This window comes from Melozone crissalis, unplaced genomic scaffold, assembly GCF_028551555.1.
Source record: "Melozone crissalis strain CALT ecotype California unplaced genomic scaffold, PUWL_Pcris_2 ptg000063l_1, whole genome shotgun sequence".
NCBI lineage: Eukaryota > Metazoa > Chordata > Aves > Passeriformes > Passerellidae > Melozone > Melozone crissalis.
Genome location: NW_026535841.1, coordinates 12862565 through 12885397, shown reverse-complemented (window position 1 = coordinate 12885397; position 22833 = coordinate 12862565). Strand labels below are relative to the sequence as shown.

At 42.4% G+C, this 22833-nt stretch overlaps 1 protein-coding gene across 2 annotated transcripts in view; it reads right to left on the bottom strand.

Annotated features, from left to right (window-relative positions):
• Positions 1 to 22833, bottom strand: part of ATP2A2 (ATPase sarcoplasmic/endoplasmic reticulum Ca2+ transporting 2) — a 42716-nt gene that overhangs the window by 3010 nt on the left and 16873 nt on the right. The window contains exons 6-20 of one of the 2 annotated variants that reach the window (XR_008483846.1): positions 17794 to 17874; positions 16312 to 16397; positions 14910 to 15374; positions 12497 to 12585; positions 9295 to 9397; positions 8649 to 8780; positions 8441 to 8563; positions 8041 to 8259; positions 6959 to 7294; positions 6516 to 6736; positions 5353 to 5555; positions 5106 to 5191; positions 4577 to 4710; positions 3478 to 3595; positions 1836 to 3378 (exon numbers count right to left, since the gene is read on the bottom strand). Coding sequence is in view for 1 of the 2 variants with exons in the window: in XM_054288475.1 (XP_054144450.1) it covers positions 3258 to 3378; positions 3478 to 3595; positions 4577 to 4710; positions 5106 to 5191; positions 5353 to 5555; positions 6516 to 6736; positions 6959 to 7294; positions 8041 to 8259; positions 8441 to 8563; positions 8649 to 8780; positions 9295 to 9397; positions 12497 to 12585; positions 14910 to 15374; positions 16312 to 16397; positions 17794 to 17874 (2517 nt within the window). In the remaining variant the exon portion in view is untranslated. The remainder of the gene's footprint in view (positions 1 to 1835; positions 3379 to 3477; positions 3596 to 4576; positions 4711 to 5105; positions 5192 to 5352; positions 5556 to 6515; positions 6737 to 6958; positions 7295 to 8040; positions 8260 to 8440; positions 8564 to 8648; positions 8781 to 9294; positions 9398 to 12496; positions 12586 to 14909; positions 15375 to 16311; positions 16398 to 17793; positions 17875 to 22833) is intronic. The other variant, XM_054288475.1, reaches the window with a different exon arrangement.

Below are 22833 nucleotides of genomic sequence, written 5' to 3'. Positions count from 1 at the left end.
TGAACATTTGGCCAATCCCAACCAGCCAAGGGTGGGAGTTACAGCACTTGGAGAACAGAATCCTGAAAGCACAGCTGCCCTCCAACCTGAGAACCCCATGGCTCCATTTCTGCAGGGACAAGACTGGCAGAAAGAGAAGAAAACCAGGGCAGATGAAGATTGCCTGGGCTCTGTAGGAGCACCTGTAAAACCTGACAGTTTTGTAAGCTCAGGAGCCTGCAGGGATGGATCCCAACATCTCCATTTGCCCATCACTCATCCAGATTTCAAGGCAAAGTCCAAGGAACACAAGGCCCTACCCCAAGTGCCTCTGAGACACAAATGAGCTCTCAGATCTCTATGGAAATCCATGACAAGCAGCAAGATTCATCTTCAGCACTGACAGATCCAACAGAGAAGGTGCTGAATTCTGAATATTCTGAATTCTACTTACTGACAGTCATCTTCCCCTTCAGCTTCTTAACAGAGGCAAAAGGGGGTGTATAGCAGGATTATTTGGCATAAAAGACAGGAACAGGATTGTACAAGAAGCAGAATTATTCATGGTGGCAGCCACACACATGGCTTTAAAAAGGCCACCCCGTGGTGCTCTGAGGTTCAGCAGAACCTGTGTTCAGGGATTCAGTGGCACTCCTGCCCTGGAAATGTCTGTCAATAGCAGGGGGAGCACACAGAGCTAAGCTGCTGATTTGTTCCCAGCAAATAACACCCTGGTACACACTTTGATCTCAAGGAATCCTACATCACAGGAACTGTTTTGTTTTTATAGTTTTTGTTTCAAGGAACAGGGATGAGTCTCACGCTGCTCATTTGTTATTGATACAGCTAAAGGCCAGTGAAGGCCAGTGGTTTCATGGAATGCAAACCCTCAGTTTGGCTCTTCCACACCAAAAAAGGGCATTTGAGGGGATTTGAATGCTCACAGTTTGGCAACCCACCTGCTCCATCATCAGGGCAGCTCCTCTGAGCCACTTCAGCATCAGCTCAAGTCAAAGTCTCTATAAACAAAGATCCCAATGCAGAGGAATTTCTGATTGAGCCTCTGTGTTCTGAGGGAGCACCTCTCCACTCAGAGCTTAAACCTAGAGAATTATGTGTGCCTGCTGGATTCCAGCTGGCAGCAAGAGAACATGGCCTGGAACCATCCTTCCCCTCCAAGAGGGATCACAGAGCTGTTTGAATTTGGTTACTAAAGCAGACTGAGCCAGCACAAGATAACAGCACCTGCTGCTCTGCAGACACAGCGACCCCAGGGCAGCTTTCACAGACTGCCCTGTTCAGCTGAGACTGTTCTTTTGCCTTCTCAGATGGCAAATAACAAATAATGAGCTGCTTTTGCCAGGAGCAGCACCTGCCCTTCGAGCACTGCAGGGACCAGGGAAGGGTGCTGAGCTCTGAGGGGCAGCCCCTGATCCAGAGCAGGGAAAAGCTTTGGAGTAAACCAGCACCTGACCACGAGTACCAGAGAGTTTTGGACACTAAACATTCATGGTAACAGCTGTCAGGGTCTTAAGTTACAGATTTGTCTGATTTTATCTCAAACTTAAGACCAAAAGCTGTAAGACCTTGGGGCACTAAGGCTCCCAGGTGCTATAAAACAAGACCCTAAAATACACTAAACCAAAAGCAAGTGTTTTGCCTTTGGAATCAGTAATTTGAGCTTCAGACCACAAAACAAGAGTCTAAAGTGGTGATAATAATGTAGCACAGCAGAGTTTGACAAAACACAGCATGGGAATGAAGGAAATTACTATTTATTCTTCAACATGTATACAGCATATGCTATTTTACAGCAAGTCACCACTGGCAGGGTGAAATGGAAGAAAAATACTCACTTTAGTCGATGAAAGTTGGAAGGCATTGGAGAAAAACACCACAGTTAGGACTGTTAATGACTTACACATTGTTGATACAGGACTGAATTTGAAAACATGCTTTAACATTTACCGTAATAATGAAGGTGGTTAGTGCCACATTAAAATAAAAATAGTTCTATACAATATGTTCAATTTGGTCATGTGCTATTTACAGATTTTACAAAAAACACACACGAGCTTGTTACTTCAAGTCAGGCTAACAAAAGGCCAGCAGAGTAACTCCATGTATACAACTGAGCATTAGTGCCCTAAGTGTAGGAAATCCAATTTCTAGCTATGCAGTGCAAGTTGTTTTTTCAGGTCTCATTGCAAATTTTGATCTTAAAGGGGGGAAAAAAAAAGAAATAGAAAGGAAGGCTCTGACATGTGTAAAAAAGGTATTAAACCCCAACTTAAACCCTCTTTTGAACTGAAACATATTGTGTGTGTGTGTTAAAAAGGCTTTAGACAGAAGTAGCCCTCCCTATCCCTGCATCATGGGCAACACTGGCAAAGTAAGGTCTGTTACAATAAAATACAATAGACAAATAAATAATCCTTAAAAAAAAACCAACCCTATGTGTGTGGAGAGTATGGAAGAACCCCAGCAGGCTGCACCTGGAATGGTATTTTCTGCACGAGCAAGATCAGGCATACCTCATACAGAAAGTGGTGTAAACAAGGACAGTCAAGAACCGAGAGTGAGGGAAGAGGGGACCGAGAAGAAATCCTGACCCAGGGAGCAGGACTCTACCCAGTGCAGAAAGTTCTGCTTGTGAACAAAACCTGACTTCATGACAAATTAAGTTTGGATGATCATGCAGAAGACAAACAGTTACATGCTTTTTTAGTTTTAGACAACACACATTCATTCCCTAAAATCTGCTGCCAATTTAGTTTGATAGTGTCCGCTGGCTCAAAAAAAATTTACTTTTTTTTACATGATGAATAGACTATTGAACAGAACACTGTACATGCTTTTCATCTACAAAAAAATATTTGCATAAAATAGTGTTAGTTCTCTGTACATGTCAATGGACACTTTAACTGTGTATAAAAGAGGAATATATTGCCCCCACTGAAGTCAGAAAAAGCAAAAAACCAAAATCTAGATTATGAAACCTCCATCACCGGCAAATATGTTCATGTGAAAATTCAGCAGAAATAGACAGTTGCTCTAAACAATAAAAAAATTAAGTTAAACTTTTTTTTTTTTCTCCTTTGAATGTAAAACTCGTCACCATGTCAGTCAAGACCAGAACATATCACTAAAGTTAGTGTCTGTGCTGTAAAGCCAGATAACCAGGGGCAGAGTAATGAACACAAACGGCCAGGAAACTCCTTCGGTGCATGCTGACAGAGCACAGGGTTTGGTGGCAGGCCGCACACTATCATCTTTACCAGGTTCCAGGTAGTTACGGGCCACATATTTAAGAGTTTCATCCAGCAGAATGACAGGGAGGGAGATTTTCAATACCATCAGCCACTGCGTCACGTTCAGAGGGGTGATCTGGAAGATGATCTGCAAGGAAAGCCAGGGGTTACCAAGCTCCCCCTGCAGCCCCAGGCAAGGCTTTGCTCTGGCTGCAAGTTCAGGGTGGGGGAAGGCAGCAGCACTTACTGGCAGTGGTTCCACATAAAGGATGAGGAAGTGGAGGGACATGGACAAGCAAATGGCCCCCACCAGCCAGATGTTCTCCCACGGGGGCATCCTCATCAGGGACTGGTTTTCTGACAGGCTGCAACAGAAACATGGCTCATGTGTGACTCTGACAGCAACAGGAAGCTCTGAGAACCACAAAGCAGCCTGGCACAGCACAGGGACCCCGGGCAGGAAACAGCCCAGGACAGCTTGGATGCTGCAGCTTCAACTGGCCTGGAAGTCAGCTCAGCACAGCAGCCACCAGCAGCCTCAGGTCTGGTCTAAAAAGTCTTGAGTGCTGTGTCCTGATCTACTCAATTCTTCTCACTATGACCCCAAAATCCTCTCCCTGGGAGGGAAAGGGAAGTGTGGACAGGGCAGCCTCAGAGAGCTGAGTCTACCAGGGCTCCAAGTGCACCCTCTTCTATTGGAGTTCACTGAAAGACTGACAGAGGGTCAAAACCTTTCACCTTCTTAATGCTGGCTCTTGATTCCATCTGCACTTAGGCTGTGCTGGAGAAGAGGCTGAGATCCAGAGCAGCAGATGTAGAGCAGTGCCTTTATGTAGGACTACCCCAGTGCACTTGTATTTCAAGTTTGTTTGTTTTTAAATTAACTGACCTCTAAGCTATTTGAAGAAAAATACCCTTGACATTGTGCTATTTAGTGGTTTCCAATTATAATCTAATATTAATTGGCTAAACCCACTCCCTTAGGGCAGGAAAAACTATTTTCCATATCTTCAGCACTCTTATTTTAGTTCTCCTTGATATCACTTTATACCAACAAAGTAGGGATAATCTGATTGATTAAGCTTAGATTAAAAATAATGGAAAATATTTCAGTTGCTTGTGCTTAGTAAAATACCAGAATGAATTGGCAGACTTAAAAATACACCTTATGATAAGAGATCTCAAATGTTATCTAAGAGTCTGGTAGTGCAAACAAACTGAACTCAGAAGGGAAATGTGACTCACTCTTCATTAGCTGAGCTGTTCACCAAGGATCAAACTGCACAAAAAGCAGGGTTTTGGATAAGCTGTGCAGGGGCTGGGCTTTGCTGTGGGGACATACGAACCTGTTGAGGGCATTGCACATCTCTATGGTGACAAGCACAGACAGAGCCATTGTCATCGGGTACGGGGACTCAAACACCACACAGTCCACCCCATAGAAGTCTGGATTGTCCTCCTTGCACTGCAGAAAATGGCTCTGGAACAGAACAGACACAACTCACTTCCACAGCTTGTTAACTTTGAAAATGTAAAATAGGCAACCAGGAAAAAAACAGTATTATAATAGAAAGGGAAGTTTCTACTGTGACTCCAAACCAGTGCTTACAAACTTTTGCCTGCTTTAAAAAAATCCTCTTGAGGCTTTCACTTACAAGACAACAATTTGTCCTTCAAATTGTTAGCAGCTCAGGTATCCCACCTCTGAGCTTTCCTATCAAGACTAATTAATCATGATCAAGTTTTACAGGAACAAGTCTGAAAATGTTTAATTATATAAATTCCTGTAACCTACCAGGTTTGCACAGTCATTTCATGTGTGAAAGCAGCAGGAACCTCCCCTCTCCCCCCAAAGATATTAAAATGAGCAAATACCAGCTGGTAAAAGGAAACTTTTGGTCCACCATCAGCAGCAATAAACCACCAAGCAGCAGCACCCACTGTGGCAGCACCAACGTAGCCTGCAAGGAAACAAAGAGCTTCTCTCAGCACTGTGAATGTATGCAAGACAAGACCTCACTTGCCACACCTCAAGGCCTCAAGACTTCCAGTACTGAAAAAAAACCAAGTTGTAATTAATGTCTTAGTTTATTTAAGGAAAAAAAAAGCCATGAGTACTCACATCCAATAGCCAGGTAGCGGAAGAAGAGCCAGCCACTGATGAGGGGCTCCTTGGGGTTCCGTGGGGGTTTGTTCATGATGTCCAGGTCGGGAGGGTTGAAGCCCAGGGCAGTGGCAGGCAAACCATCAGTCACAAGGTTCACCCACAGCAGCTGGACAGGAATCAGAGCCTCAGGGAAACCCAGGGCAGCAGTCAAGAAGATGCTACAAAGAAACCCAGCAGTTACAAGCTTGTACTTGTGCATGTCGGTAACGTTTAAGCCCAAACCTGCAGCAGCACTTCTGTTCTCTCTCATCCACCGAAGATCACAAGCTGAATATTCACAATCAGAAAACTAAACACATACCCAAGAGCAAAGACTAACCACTGGCATGTAAGCTTTGAAGCATTGTCTTCTTCTGATAACTTCAAAAATTGAAGACTTTTGAATTTAGGGTTGTTTTTTCTCCATTCTACTTGTCTGTAAATAAAGGCTTGCAAACCACTTTCTAAAAAACACATTTTGGTTCAAATAACCAACCTTCATTTCCCTAGATTACTGCTATTCCCTGCAGAAGTTTATTGAGCCTGTAACTTTCATGGCTCCAAGCCTGTGTGAATAAATGCAACAGAAACAGGGGCTGCAGCAGGAGCCATACGAAGGATGGCTTAAAGCTGACAAGAAACAAGGCAAGAGAATTGCTGTGCTCTATCCCACTCTGGGAAAGGTCTGCTTTGATGGAAGGACTCTGAGGAGATCAATATTTACATTTTGTCACCAGCAGTGCATTCTGTGGTGCTGGGTCACCACTGCTCCTCCCAGAGGAACACAAGACATGTTCCTGGAACCTGAGGTTAAACAAACATCTAAGCTATGCCTGGGACTCGGTTATCTGAAATTCCACATCTCGTACTGTTTGATTAAGGTTTTGGTTTTCCTTCTCTAGAGAATTATTCCAATCATAGAAATAACTGGAAAGCATTACCTACAGAGCTAGAATATTCTAAATACAACTGTGCAACTTTTGTGGCCAGCTACAATTCTTCACTAAGGGCAGGCCAGAAACATGCAGCTTCCACAGAGATCCACTGCCTGGAGAGCCTCCTCCTCTGGTTTTAGTGAGAAATACTGAAGACTCCATCATCACTACTCTAGCTCAAAGAAAAAACACATTTAAACCTACCAAACAACTTCCCCAACATTGGAGGAGATCAGGTATCGGATGAACTGTTTCATGTTGTTATAAATTGCACGTCCTTCTTCCACAGCAGCCACAATTGTGGAGAAATTGTCATCTGCCAGAACCATTTCAGAAGCAGTTTTGGCCACGGCAGTACCAGAGCCCATGGCAATTCCAATTTCTGCTTTCTTCAGAGCAGGGGCATCATTGACACCATCACCAGTCTAAAATGAGAATTCAGGGTTGGAAATGAATCAGTAAATAAGGTGGGCATTGACATACAGATCCAGAAAGGAATTTTGCACTGGGTGTGGTTTTGGATCCTCTAAACTCATTAAATGCAGGGAAACATGGAAGCAAGTGTTGTCCAGAATGGGGAATTACTCACAGTAGGCTAAATTAGGGTTTAACATCATTTGTCTTTCCAACCCATAACCATCACTCACCATGGCTGTGATCTCATCGAAGGACTGCAGGAACTCCACGATTTTGGATTTGTGGGAAGGCTCCACGCGGGCAAAGCAGCGGGCATGGTGGCAGGCATCCCTCTGGGCAGCCAGGGACAGCTCATCAAACTCCCTGCCCGTGAAGGCCTTGGTGGACACGTCCTCGTCCTCCACAAAGATCCCGATGCGGCGGCAGATGGCCACGGCCGTGCCCTTGTTGTCCCCAGTGATCATGATGACCCTGATGCCAGCCTGCCTGCACAGCTTTATGGACGAGGCCACCTCAATCCTCGGGGGATCCAGCATTCCCACGCAGCCCACAAACGTCAGGTTGGTCTGAAACAGAACACAGTGAGTTTTAGGGCAAGATCCTGCAGATTTCACCTCTGGTAACAGTGAAAGAATTGTTCTCCCTGCATGTTACACCTGTGTTGTGACATTTGGGATCACTCCTTGTCCTGCCTTACCAAATTTCGCTTCAAATGCACTAATCTGAAGTTGAAATGTGTTCTACTTGCCAGCCTTGCAAATTCAACCTGCAAGCACTGGGTCTTTCATTTTTATCATCAGTGCCAGGAGCAGAGAGAGCACAAGCCAAAAACTCATGCAACTGTTATGACTTTTCTCCTAAATACCAGATACAGATTTCATTGGAAAGTTACAGAGCAGCTAAGATGATAATCATGGACAGCCCTTGCAGCTGACAGCACAGAGGAAGGGAAGTAAACGGGACTCCCAGAGGGGTATGTGCCATCACAAAATCCCCAAAAAGGTCTTGCAGTTGAGCAATGCCAAACTGAAAAACCATAAAAGCTGAAACCACAACGCAATTTTTGGACTGTTTAACTGATTTCTTCTTTTGCTTTTAGTCAAAAAAAGCAACTTGCTGTCAACAATTTCTTCTAAAACACAAAGTCTCTTCTTAGTCTGAGCATTCCCTCCATACAAGTGGGGAACTGTTGTGTCAGACATCAAAAATACCCAGAAAGAAAATTCTCAGATGAAACTTCCTCGAGGAACAATCAAACAGAAGAAGCCACCATTCTCCAGTTTGGGAGAGGAAAACGTGCTACTGATCTTACCTCATAGTTAATGAAATTTGAGGAGTCCTCCAGATTCATTTCCTCTTTTTTGGGAGGATTGTCATGGGTTGCCAGGGCCAAGCAACGCAGTGTGTCTCTGCCAGTTCCCCATTCTCTGATGACAGACATTATTTTCTGCTTAATTCCTGAGGTCAAAGGTATTTTAGCATTTCCAACACGGACATGTGTACATCTGTCAATCACACCTTCAGGAGCACCCTGCAGAGGCAAAAAGAAGAAATAATTTAGCTTAATAAATCCTTTCCATTACAACATTTGCTTAAATTACCAAGTCCATCCTCCCACTCTATGCTGCAGTTAGTTGCACCATGATTTTTAAGTGCTTAAAATACTCTGCAGCCATTCCATCACCTCTCTCTCTCTCCAGGGAGGGACTGACCTTAACAAACATTTTGCTCATGGACGTGCGGCTCGGTTTGTTCGGAGTGCAATACACAGACATGGACTTCCTGTCTCTGGAGAATTCCAGAGTGAATTCTTTCTTCATCAGTTGTTTTATCACCTTTTCAAAACAAAAGCATAAGCTGCATTTAGGTGATGCACACCACAGAGCTGTGTGCCCAGGACACAGGGGGAGGAGGGCTCACCGAGTTGCAGGCGTTGGCGCGCTCGATTCGGGAGAGTCCCTTCAGGTCGGTGTCAAACACGTTCATCTTCTCAACCAGGCACGTCAGCGCCGTCTCTGTGGCTTCTCCAACCTTTTCATAAACTCCCTTAGCCTTGAGTTAACACAAGGCAAACAAAAGCACAGGAGTTTAAACCTCACCTGGAACTACCAGAGACAAAAGCTCAAGTGTCACAACAGGGGAAAAAAAAAAGCTTCACAAGATTTCATGTGGCTCATGAAACAAGTAAAGCTATTTTGAAAGAGCAGCTTTGAGGAGTTTGATTTGTAGGAATTTGAAGCCTTTACCCTCAAGAGCAGCAGAGAGAGATGTCAGTATTTTATCATCAAGCATTTAAGACATTTTGAGACATGGTAGCAACCATAAGGCAGCGAGGCAAAGCAAGAAAGCAGCATCAGAGATCTCCAAATTACAGATTACACTTGCTGCTGGATTTAGTTCTCAGTGTTCAACAAACAAGTAATTCTCAGAATTAATACTTCAGAGGGCCTAAATACTCTCCCCTCCTTGACTAGAAGGGGATTTAGCACTGCAAGGTATTGCCCAGACAGATGAGAACATTTATCCTCATTCCCACACTCTCCTCTGTTCCAGGATATGAACTTACTTCATTGTAATCCAAAGAGGAATCATTGCAGAGTGCACAGATCGTTGCAAGTTCCACAAGACCATCATACTGGCTACATTTAATGAGTTTGTCATCTTTATGCCTTTCCAGAGGGAGAAAAGGAGGAGACTGAAGTTAGTTATTTAGTATTACCATTTCATTTCTTCATCCTCTTTACTGCATTTCCATTTAGTACAATGCTCATTAGTTATGGACTTGGAGCTACAGCAGTTGTTGGGAAGAGCAGGATTGATAAAGGGGAGTTCTGGAGTTTGGATGAGAATCATGAATGGAATGAGAAAAATCACTGATGACAAAACCTCACTGCTGCAGTGCCAGTGTCACAGCAGCCTGGAGAGGGCTCAGGGATGAGCAGGGAGGCACAGCTGGACCTTGTGCAGGGCTTGGAGGGGAGCTCCAAGCAGGAGAGGGACACTGCAGGACACCTGAGGAGTTCAGCTCCCTTCCTGCTGCACATTCTGCAGCTTCACTGCAATGCATGAGGTGCATGCACTGGGCAGGCATTAAAGCAGGTTTTCCTCTTTAATTTCCTAACAATTGATTTGGATTATATGTGAGCCTCCCAAAGCCATGAAAAGTGAAGTCATTTCACAAGACTAACTCCATGAGGCAAAAAAAAATGCTCTTTTCTAGTAGTGAAACACTTAATAATCAATATCTCAAGGCTTCAGAGAGAGGGAAGGTACATTTGACATGACAAGAAAGAAGCAACTTCTCTCCTTCCACACTTGGAAACAGTTAATTGATTCCTTTTCTGGAACATTCCCAGACTTCTACAGCAAGCACAAGAGAATGAAGACAGTGCTCAATACTGTTATCTTCCCCTAGCAAAATTACCACGACAGAGCTAACAGGGAACATCTTTTATTAAAGCTCTGAAGGAGGGGAAAAAGGTCTGATGGTGGAAAGATGTGGATCATTACTCTAAGAATTCACAACACAGACCATGACATGTCCCCTTATGTAAGCTTTTGTTCACTTGTGGTACTGCAAACAAATTCCAGCATTGTGTAACACAGCACGAGAACAAAAAGAATTTAAGGAAACAAGTATGAAGTATGTTTTTAATGTTTCATCTGGCATAAAATCCTACAGCCATAGGCTGTGGCTTTAAAGTCCAGCTCTCAGGCTGTCACCTCATCCATCCCTCCCAAAACTTCCTGTTTTAAACTCAAAGAACACCAATTTATTGAAATATTCATAATTTGTTATAGCAGGGTGTGTTTTTCACAGCCCTCTTTTTTTGTGTTCCTTATCAACAGTTTCTGAAGAACAATGCAGAGCCCAAGGTGCTGGGATCAGTTGTGGATAAAGGATTTTTCAAGATGAACTCATTTGAAGGTCAGATGCAATCTGCCAGCTTTTGCTGCAATTCTTTATTGCTGGGTTTGTGCTCTCAGTTTGCAGTAACACTGAGTGTGCTGAGACATGGCAAAATTACTCCAAACTCTGACAATCTCCCAATATCCCTGGAAAACAAATCAGTATGAAATCTGGGAGGTTTTTAGTAAGAAATATTTGTGATTTTATATTCTGAATGAATAGGGGAAAGTTAGGTAAGATATATTTTAACAATAAGTGAAGAATTACTGAGTTTGTGCAAGAATGGTTATAAAAGGAACAGGCTGTGGAAGCCAACAGTGTCTGAAGTACCAAGTAAGACCTGTCAGAAATGGTTCATATCTGGAGCAGGTCCTGCTCTGGGGCACTGCAATGGATTAATTCCTTCTTATCCTCCCAAATTCCATTTTCAGTGACAGTTTGCAATCCAAGGTGAAGTCAGTCACCTTACTTAAAATCCCTCCAAAGCCACTGCTTTAAAAGCTGTCCATAAATGCAGAAATAAACCAGCCCTCAGGGCTGGAGTTGAGCTGAGTTTCCCTGTGCTCCATAAGAGCCTTTCTGAGGCAATTTCCCTCTCTCAGAATCCTTTGTGTCTCTAAATGAAGTGAGTTTAACACGCTTGTTCACATTCCCTCAACTTCAGCAAGTGCAAACAGCACATTAACAAACATTGCTGTGTGTCTCATTATCCCCCACATCTGTCACCACACTCCATTTTATTATTTTGTTTATCTGGAGCTCTTCTGAGCCCAGCTAAAGTGCAAGAGCTGGGAGTTTTGCAAGGTCTGGAGTCACCTTGTCTAAGCAAATGCTGCCTCCTGAAATGAAAGCAGAAGCTTTTGACAGCAATTAGCTTTGAAAGAAAAAAGAGAACTGGGGAATTAAGATTTCCAGCTGCTGGGAACACCAGGGTCTTAACTGCTATGGAAATTAAACAGAGATAATCATTATTGAGATGGGCAAGATTGCAGGAGTCAGAGGCACACGAGTGAAACTGCACAAGGCTGAGATGTTTACAATAACTGAAATTAAATTCTACATCATCCACAGCAGAGTTCTACTCTGCAAGTAAAACTGAATTGATAAGGTTATAGAACACATGGAGGACTGATCAAGTAAAAGGAGCTGCAGCAACCCAGTAAAAAGAGGCTTTCCTTCAAGAAGCAGAGTCCTAAAAATTCCTGAAGTTTCCAGGATGATTCCAGGATGAGCCACTTACCTCACCAGTAGAGACTTGCAACTGATAAAGTAAACCAAAGCTCATTCCTTTCCTAAAGGCCTGGGTTTAACAGCAACTCAAATAGCAAAGGCTGGACAAACACCAACAGATGCACCAATAAACTACTGAGGGCCAGGGACAGGAATTTACAGTCCATTTAAGAGGTGACTCCAACACATTCAGAAGATGCCTCAGAAAAAACAACTTCCCCATTCTCTGAGGCAGAGAAACTGGAAACACTGAGCTCACAGATTAGCAAATGCTCACCTCTTCAGATTTACCCAGTTTTTAAATAAGTAAACCTCACTTAAAAGCACTGAGATAGCTAATCTCAGTCCAGAAAGATTTCCATAAAATAAATCCTCTCTACCCCTTAATAATTTTTAGATTATCAAGGGAACACTGCAATACTGGAGACTTCTTATGTTTTATGAAGGTTTACTTTTGTACAATTTATCTTTGTTTTCCTGTTTATTACTTCCTCCCCAGCCCTTCAGAGTGCATTCACTGGCTGACCTCTCACTTACTAACAATCACAAGTATTGCATGGATCCCTTTTCCAGACTAAAGTAACAGTGAATGCACCAGACAAATGTTTAACTTGCACAGAACACTTACACTTCTCCCATGGGAGCATATGTTGAACCAGTTACAGTAAATTCATTCAGAGAGCAGCTGTCTCCTTCTACTCTGTCCAGGATAAACATCTGAAATGAGAGAGTTAGAAGTGTTACTACTTTTGAACAATAATTAAAGCAAGAGATTTGAACAGGCCTTAGGCAAGCAGGTACAAGAGGCAAGTTCAGTCTGAATAAACAAACCAGACAAGACCTGATTCTGTGCACTTGGATCCCACATGTGTTTGAACAGCTCCATAAGTGAAGCACAAAGTACAGGGAACAGCCCTGTGCCTACAGAGCTCTGAAAAACAGAGCTGAAAACCACAGAGCTGAGTACACTGCAGCTGGGGAAACCATTCACACACCACCTGACAATCCTCACTAGGTCCATGCTCTTCCTAAGCTTAACACCTAATGTGAATTAATTCTCATGTAACACAAATCATGAATTAATGCTCTGCTTTGGAATAGTCAAACACAGCCCACTGGACACTGTCAGCTTGGACACTGACAATTTCTCCCAAAATCCAAATAAAAACATGTACAAATGGCAGAAGCTGAGATCTAAGAGGTGAGGTTTTAGCAAGAGGCAGACTATGGCCAGTTTCTCCTAATACCCTTAAAACCCTAAATGAAAGTGTCTCCTGTCCTGGTTTCCAGTTACAAGTCACTTCACCACATGGGGCACTGGGAATTTAAACCAATCAGCCCACTCCAGTGCTCTCCTAGCCCTGGTGAAATGGTATTTTCAAATTCAGACACCAATCTAAGGATGCAGTTGTACCTCTGTGAGATCTGCAGCTCAGTCTCTCCTTTGTTTCCTTCCTAGGAGAGCTGCAGGCAGAATCTCATCTGAGAGGATGGAGATAAAAACCACAGTGCCTGAAGCTCTCTCACTCTCATGGCCTGTTGGGGTAGCACTGGAGAAGATAATTTCTCACTAATTGATGGTGTATCCTAATGGAACTTCTGATCTAGCACAGGCCATTTTGTCACATCACATTTTAGCAGTGTCCCTCTCTCCCCTCATTGTGTGCCCTCTGTTTTAGACAAGCATCCTCACAACACACAGCCCAATAAAATAAACTCATTGCTACAGGTATTAAAATTTTGCTACATTTTTGAAAACTTCAATTCATGTTCTTTTGCAGCCCTCAGAGATTAAAAAGGAACCAAGTTGTGCTGGACAAGATCTAAAACATTTAGCCCTCTAAATAAGGAGTAGAGCATTTTGAGCTTTTAAATAAACACAACTTAAATGATGAGTTAACCAGGGAAGCCTCCTGCTTTTGGCATCTGCAGGATGAAAAAATCCCTGCAAAGACTAGGGCAGTTATGCAACTCTACTGCAAGTAACCTCCTCTGGAATACTGATGAGCAGCTGCTTTGTGTCTCTTAGGTATAAATACTACGATACTTAAGGAAGTAGAACAAGTCAACCACCAATTAGGAAGAAAAAGCCATCAATCACATGAGAACAAAGTGCTTAGGGCTTACAAACTTTCAGCACTGGTGTGCAGAGCCCAACATGCACACATTTGGAATTCTAGCCCAATGTAATGAGGCTCTGGACATTGCATGCTGGAGTTGCTGTGCCACTGAACATCTCAAGTTATTAAGCAGAAGAATTCAGTGTTTTCTCCTTTAAATCCCTACACAGAAGGGATTGCAAACTGGCAATGAACATGCATTATGTTAAGGGACCAGCTATGAAAGTCCCAAATTAGCCAACACTAGACAGAATACTGGGGGAAGGGAGGAGAGGCACAGAACTCATGTCTACCTAAAAATACACCAACGATGAAAATGACCCTGGCAATGCTGGTGACAGGGTCAACTGCCCCTCAAGCTGCCAGATTAGTCAGTGCTGCACACTGACAACACTGCAGTGATCCCCATCAGACCAGCAAAGCCACTGAAGGTAAGATAATCAAATAAAGGTGGAACCACTCAGGAGTGAAAACACCTTTGACTACCAAAGTTACTGCAGTAAATCTCCTTTTCTCACAGTAAGTTTCTCCACCATTGTTGTCTTTTTCAATTGAAGAAGCAAGTGTTTGACACTTACACACAGCCTGTTCTACAGTGTAACTTTCTAAAAAAGGCATAAATCACACCAAAGAATTACCAGTAACTTGAAAGGCTCACAGGCAAGTCAATGGAAAGCTGCTTACAAACAACCCTCTCCTCCATCAGTGTGGGCACAGCTATTTTTGGCCATGACTAAAAAAGGAAAGAGACAAAAGCCTTCAAGACTACACAGCAGAAAACTGAATTCAAAGTGAAGGCTTATCTTAGGAAAATAGAGCAGGACTTTGGTGATGTGAGAACTGAAAGAGCCGGGATCAGGAGGCTCTGAGCAGTGCAGACCCCTGGAGTGCCCGAGGAGCACAGAGCAGCCATGGACGTACCCTGCACACGGACATCTGGTTGGTGGTCAGCGTGCCCGTCTTGTCGGAGCAGATCACCGAGGTGCAGCCCAGGGTCTCCACGGAGGGCAGGCTCCTGACTATGGCGTTCTTCTTGGCCATCCTGCGCGTCCCCAGCGCCAGGCAGGTGGTGATGACGGCGGGGAGGCCCTCGGGGATGGCGGCCACCGCCAGGGCCACGGCGATCTTGAAGTAGTAAATGGCGCCGCGGATCCAGGAGCCGCCGTGCACGGGGTCGTTGAAGTGGCCGATGTTGATGATCCACACGGCGATGCAGATCAGGGAGATCACCTTGGACAGCTGCTCCCCAAACTCGTCCAGCTTCTGCTGCAGGGGGGTTCTCTCCTGCTCCGTGGCCACCATCTCGTCGCGGATCTTCCCGATCTCAGTGTTCACCCCCGTGGCAATAACCACCCCCATGGCCTTGCCAGCAGCAATGTTTGTGCCCTGGGGTAAGGAACAGCAGGGAAAACTTGGAGTCAATTTACAAACTCGGAGTCAATCTACAAATAGGTTCTGCGGGGTGAGTTTCTTATGTTTGGTTTGAATTTAACACAAAAAAACCCCACAAAACCCCCTCGAACCAAACCACCTCATCCAAGTTCAGACTGTGCTTCAGCCAGGATATGGAAAAGGGGAAAGAGGAAGAGGGCGACACTGCCTGTGTCTGGAAGGGAACGCTCCAGGGTGGAATTTCTGCTCCCAGAACAGGCTCAAAACGAGTCAGTATTGATCTCTCACAAACCCAGCTGCTGAGCAAGCAGTATGTGTTTCAACTGGAATACTGAATGTGCTTTACTTCTCTTTTTTTTTTTAAATTAGGGCTCTATTTTGTTAGAAAATATTACTCTATGAGTAATAGATGTGTTCTCTGGGGCTCCCTGTGTGAACATATTTAACATGGAAAGGAACAGTAAAATTAAGCTGCCTGCCAGCAAAAAGTTACTCTCTTATCTGAAAGACATTTAATCCTTCCTTCAAATAAATTGAACAAACAATTTTATTCCTATACAGAAAGCCAGTTCTCAACTTTAGCTACACAACACCACAATCTGTGTGGGCTCTTATCACACTGAAGAACTATTACATTAGAAAATTGCTTCAGAAACACGAAAAGTGTGTGTTCCACCCTCCAAGACTTCCTTGTGAAGGACAAAAATAATTTTCCTCATATAGACTGGTTTCATCCAGCATCTTCCCCTGAGGGCAGCTTTCATTAGAAGTTAATTTGGTTCAATGTGTATGGAGACACACATAGAGATATGTACAGAGAACACAGCAAAGTCATGCAGTTTTTGGGAGAAGACTTGAAGTTTTGCACGTTTTTTCTCAGCTTCAGTATTATTTTACAAATGTTTTGAAAACCTCAAAGTAAATGACTTACAGAAAAGAGCATGTTCTTCTTGTCTTGATTTACAGCACGAGGATCAGGCACAGGGTCTGTGTGCTTAATGACAGACACAGATTCACCTGAAATAAAGATGAAAGTCTTAAGTCCTGAGGGAATCAAAAAATTATAATCTTCAGCTCTGAAATTCTTTGGATGCCAAAATTCTTTCCTCAAATGATCTTAATTTAATTGTTTAAGTGAAAGAGGAAACATTTCAGTTGGCCAAGAAAACAGAATGTTTGGCTTTCAGCAAAAACTCTGTATCAGTTTCTACAAGCATGTCACACAGGTACAGAATGGTTCTTTTTCTTTAAAAGCAGATGTTCACTGCTACACCAGATTTCACAAGGTGGTGCTCTCAGCTTCAGCACTGAGTTCCAGTACTTTGTGTAAGCTCAGGAGAGCCAAAGCTTCCTTTCTTTAAAAGGATTTTGTTGAGCAGCATCTCAGACCTCAGTCCTGTTTTATCCAACAGGAGACTTAAGCATCAACTTGGCTGAAAAAAGCAAAGGCTTCAATTAAAACAAGAATTCTGTTCCTCAAATAAAGGCAAGGAACAGTCCCTTTTTACAGAATTCTGATGGGCTATTTCTACTTATTCCAGCAGCTTCACAGGCATGGAGTGCATCCATTTTCCTATGCTAAACATAAGTAAAGCTTGATCAGTCTTGTGCTATTCAGGATCTGTGGTGAGAAACTCTGGAGCCTGTTTCAAGCAGATTCAGGGATGAAAAATAGGCTCCCTATGAATACTTTACTGTTTTAAAATTCAGAGCTAGTTAACAACAATTTATGCTACCAAAACAGGCAAACAGATCTCCATGTTCCAGCTGAAAGAAAACTGTTGTAGCATGCTTGGTTGATTCCCAGCTTCTTTCCTATATTCAGAAGTGCTGCTACTTTGTTTTGTTTTCAACAAATCTGAAAAGGGCTCTAAAAATAGTTCCTGCATTGGAGGGCTGGTACCAGAAAACACACGAATGTGTGTGCGCAGAATTTGAGCAAATAAGGCTCGAGTGCACTGAGTCTTGAGTGGCAGCAGCTTAAAAGCTGCCAGCATTGCAAAAATTGTTCTGTGCTGTTGCAGAAGACATCTAGTAAGATTTACATACTTTCAGATTGGAGTGGTGACACGATGTTCAAACCTAGAAGACTCTGTGAACTAGATGAGAAATATCTTTTTATTTTTTTTTAATTTTAATTTTCCACAAATTGCTTGTGTCTGTTGGGGAAAGAGGATGCAAAAAAGCATTACAAGACTCAGTAAGAATGTTCATCCCACTAAAGGGAAAACAAAGCCAATGATGAAGCAACACATTCAGTCACTCTAGAAGTTACCAGATGAGAAATTTACTGCACTTGAATGCAGAGAACTTCAGTAGCTGCAGGCTTGTTTCTAATGGATCATTGCAAATAAGTGGCGAAAAGGCACTTTCAATTATGCACATAATTACATGAAAGTCACAGAAACTGTACCTGTGAGAATTGACTGGTCTACCCTTAGAGTTGTAGATTTGATAGAAGTAATTCTTATATCAGCAGGAACCTTGTCTCCAACTGCAAGGAAATGACAAGACAAAGTCAGAATTTTGCTGTTTGAGAGATGACTGACCAAGTGTCCCTTCCCTCCATCAGCCAGAAAAATGACTTTCCAGTAACTGCACAGATGACTGAGACCATTTTCTGAGTATCCAACACACCTTGGCAATTCAGACTTGCCCCTATCTAACCTCCCAGAAAGAAGCTGCAAATCACTGGATTGTTTTTCTAACCACATGGCCACTTGAAAGAAAAGGGAAAACATTCTCAAGAGCAAGATATCAATTTCAGAAGACATATTTATAAACAATCAAAACCCGTAGCTAAGGTGAACCAAGCTCCCTTTTCAGAACAACTGGCAGAATCTTTCAGTTCTTTTCTCTATACCCAAAGTGAGTCCTCTGCTCTCCAAAAATCACATTATCCACATCTATTTATTTAGAAAACTAAAAGAAGTTGTATTTTCCTTTTCTTTGGCACCAATTGTGAGAATAACGTGCTTCTGCAAATATGCTCTGGTAATGTTACACTGAATGCTGCCAGATGTTTCAGAGTTGGAAGAACCTCAGATCACACAGTAGCTTTATTTTCCAGTAATGCTGCCCTATTAAATAACCACAATCCATAGCCCAGTTACAATTTTCACAGATCTCTGTTGTGTTTAACTTGTCATGCACATTTCTACTTTGTAAAAGAGACTACTGAAAGGAAAACAAAATAAACAGCCCATAAACAACAAAACATCCACTAACAAGTGCTTGAGACACCAAGGCAGCAGATGATAGCAGTTAACACCACACTCCTAAAAATGCAAGTGATAAATCCAGTTGTCAGTCGAGCTCCAGCATCCCCAACATCTCAACATTATCATCTTCTCCCTTCCTGCTTCCTCTTACTCAGCTTTTCCAAGTTTTTAAGAAAAAAACCAAAGCTCAACCATTTTGTGCAAATAAATGGCTTCATGCAAATGAACTTGCTAAAGCACATTAATGAGGCACATTTCTGATTCACATGGAGGGGTTCTACATTCTGCATGTCAATATTGCTAATTAACACATGATTGAACGCTGCTAATGTAATTTAACACTGCAAGCATTCAAGTGTCAGCTATATTATTATAAAATAATGCAAAGAAATAAAGAAGGGTGAATAACTAACTAAAGACAGCTGATCTTTTCAGTAGGTGCAATCTGTGTCCCTGCAGTGAAATTAAAATAAGCTGCAATTCCTGCAGGAACTGCTTATGCAATCAGCAGCAATAATGCACATTAAGAAATAATATCATTAAAAGCTCCACAGTGGTGTCACAGCCTTGGCTCATCCAGCCCCTCACACCCTGCAGTGCCAAACTGTGGAACAAAACCCTGGAGAGGGGAATGAAGTGCTACTTCAAACGTCAGGAAAACTTGTCCCATGTGACTTCCTGTAAATTCAGAGCAACTCCAACCACTACAACCAGCAGAAGTTTGTACAGTTTTGCCTGTGGAGTTAGATGTGTGTTTTTGTGAGCGTGTGTATATGAAGGGACAAAAATCCAGCTACAAATGTGTCATTATACCATGTGAATACTAATTTAAGCCACAATGCCCTTGAGCAGCAGGAGAAAATAGCCTCAGACAAATGGTGACCTAGGCCAAAAAAGGCAAAACTATTCAATTGCTCTCCTGGTGTCCTGAGCAGGGTTATTTGCAGACACAGGAGCAGCTGCTCTGCAGACAGGGCTGGACAGGCCAAGCCCCCAGAGCAACCTGCACAAACACCCCCAGAGCCCTGAGAGCTGCAGCCACCACGGGCAGCACTGGGGGAGATGCAGAACACAAAATAGAAACTGTTAAAAAACAATCTTAGAACTTTCAAGCAACTGGACAGAACACATGGCAAACTTCACAAGTGATTTTCTAACCTACTTCTGACCTGCTCCAAGTGGTTCAAACTCAATATTCACAAGACTTAAAATACTTGGAGAGACCCCTCTAACAGACAGTTGATATTCAACATCAGTACTTCCATGAAAATACTACTGTTGGTATCAATTGCCTGAATCTCCAGAACTGAAGTGTTAAATTTATTATGACAGTGCAGCTTTATAATTTTATCTCGGTGATTTAAGATAAGACACATGATTCACTCACCCTCTCTGACTGGGAAGGCTGTAGCAAAATATTCAAGGCATTTCCAATAGGCAGGAGAGCTCTATGTCAGGGTCAATTACAGAGACATTTTAAACAGCCCTTTGCAAAATAACAACTATGAGACCCAGTCATTTATAGTCTTGAATATACTTTTAAGAACACAACTGAAAAGGAACATCAATAGGAAGCCATCCTATGACAGAGGGGAACCACAGGAAATTTTCAGTGAGCAGTGTACCACAGATCTCATCTACAAAGAGAAGGCTTTTTAAACATATACTTTAAAACAGGGAAAAAAATGGGAGGTTACTGTTGTTTTTTGGGAAGCTTTTTAAAATTGATATAATTCAGTCCACAGAACCAATGGAAGTAATACCCAAGGTTTACAAGAAATGAGGAAGTGATTATGTGTTTGTGTTGCTCAGCACAGAGCTGCTACAGTAAAAGATATAATTCCATAGTCTGCCATCTAAAATAAAAAGTCAGTTGCAGAAATATTTTCATCCATTATTTCAACCCAAGTTTTTAATCCTACATAGTACCTTGATTTGTACAACAGCTCTGAAGAAATAAAATAAGCTGCTTTCAAAACTGCCCAGGTATGTGCTCTGAAACATAATGTAGGAAATACAAAACTACTGATGAGAACAGCCCCAGCAGCTTCAGCACTGACTGCTGTCTGGAGGAGGGAGAAGGGGTTGGTTTGAACCATTACAGCTTTACCCTCAGAATCCTTTTATTTATGCACAGAATTTTACAATTTTAATACAGAGCTTCAGCACACAATAAATGAGTCTGTGTAAAAACAACCTGATCGTGACAGGGGGTTAAAACAGATAAATATCCATTTTATTGAACTGTGCATGAGTCTACACTGAAACAGACAATTTACAATTTCTACTCCTTGGTAGAAAAATTGGAGCAGTACTTTGTTACAACATGAATTTAGAACTTATGTCAGTTGCTTTTTCACTGTAAACAGGGCAAATTTAGTACTTTCAAATACTGGGTTCTTCAGCCAGCCAACCAGCACCCACCACTCCAGCCTTTCTGCTCGTGGTCAAAGCCCTTCTCCTCCTGCTCCCAGGGCTGTGGGTCAAGTTCCCCCACATGAACAATCACTGACAGATATTTCATTTTCACACAGTCCAACCCTGCTTCTTCTCCACAGACTTGTCCCAAATTGACTTCAAGTACAGAATGTATTATTGAGCAACCTGAGTCCCAATTTTATCCTTGGCACTGACCAAGTCCTACAGTGGAACGATCAACTCATTACCTGGGTGTTTCATCTGAGCACTGACATCCCTTTCAATACTTTACCACTTTCCAGCAGAGCAATAAAATTAAATATCTCATTTCAGAATTCTGTCAGACAATGGTTTGAGACACTGGGAGACCTCTACAGCTAAAATACAATATTAATTTTGCAGGCTGTGGCAGTCTGTGCTTTAGGCAGCCCAGGAAGATGGCAAGAAGTGATGGGACACATTCTACAATGAAGGTGAGGGAAAATAACTATTAAAGCTGAGTGGATTTCAGTCCCTTGTATTTTTAGTTACTTCTGGGTGCTAACAAAGAACCTCAGACTACAAGAGGACCATACTCATCTTTCAGTCTCAAATTATGAGACCATATCTCAGTACAGTCTATTGAGATCCATATTCCAGATTTTCTAATGAAAACTGCTGGTGGCAGTGGGCTCAGGAAGCAACATTACCTGTACCCCAAAAGCCAGCATGCTATAGAACTGTCTCCAGAATAAAACTGAGGTTTGAGATGTGTACTTTGAACACCAATATCAGCTCTGTTAACTCTGACCCCTCACACCCCTGCAGACCTGCTCAGGTTTACAGGCAGGGACATCATAAAAAGTTTTGCTTCTTTTCTATGTTAATTTGTTACAAGACCAATTCTTAGCTAAGAAAGTGATCTGTTTGCAGCAGGTCCCTTTTTGTGATCCCAGCAAATGAAAGTAATTCTTCCTGCAGATATCAGGAGCTGTTCACACACACCATGTACCTCACACTTTATTTATGTTTATCATTAACCAAAGCCAGCATCACCCTGGATCTGCTATCAGCACCTTGGGTTGGAACTGGACTTTATTGTAATCAAGATTATCAGTACAGCTCCAATTATTCCATAGTTGAACAGTTTTTGAACACAAACAGTTCCTGAAACTGTGTAAAAGCATCTCCAAAAGAACTGCCACAAACCACCAAATTTTAAGAATTAAAGTGAATAGATTTAAAATGACAGATAAGGGATGCTACATGCATCAATCAACAGAGCTGAGGATTTTCTGAGTGTTGAACTGAGTATTGCTGGGGACAGTAATATTTAAAGCTCATACCTGAATAGAATGGTTTGCTATTATTTAGAGTTTTTATTTCAATAAAAGCAAACCATTCTATTCAGTGCTTTTATTTAGAGCTGCTCCAGCAGAACTGATTTTTGTATTAAACTTCCTGAACACAAGCTCAGCTTAGCTCCTCTTCCCCCCCTGTACACAGACAATCTCATCTTCCCACTGTGCTTGATTTCCTTAGACCATCAGAAACACAATTTTTTTCTGTAGTAACGGCTTTTAAGTATTTAACACTTCCTGAACAGGGCATAATAAAATGGTACCAAAAATCAGAAGCTCTACAAAACAGGAACACAATTGAGTCCAGCTACACTTTCATAGAAGGCCAAAAATGTCAAAGTGTCAAAATTAGAAGAGAGATTACGAATCAAATTTTAAGTCTGAGTTTCCACTCCAAACCAGGAAGGTAAAATTTATTTTCCATCAAGACAGATTCCACCAGCAAAGGTCCAAGAGTTGTAACCATAGCAGTAA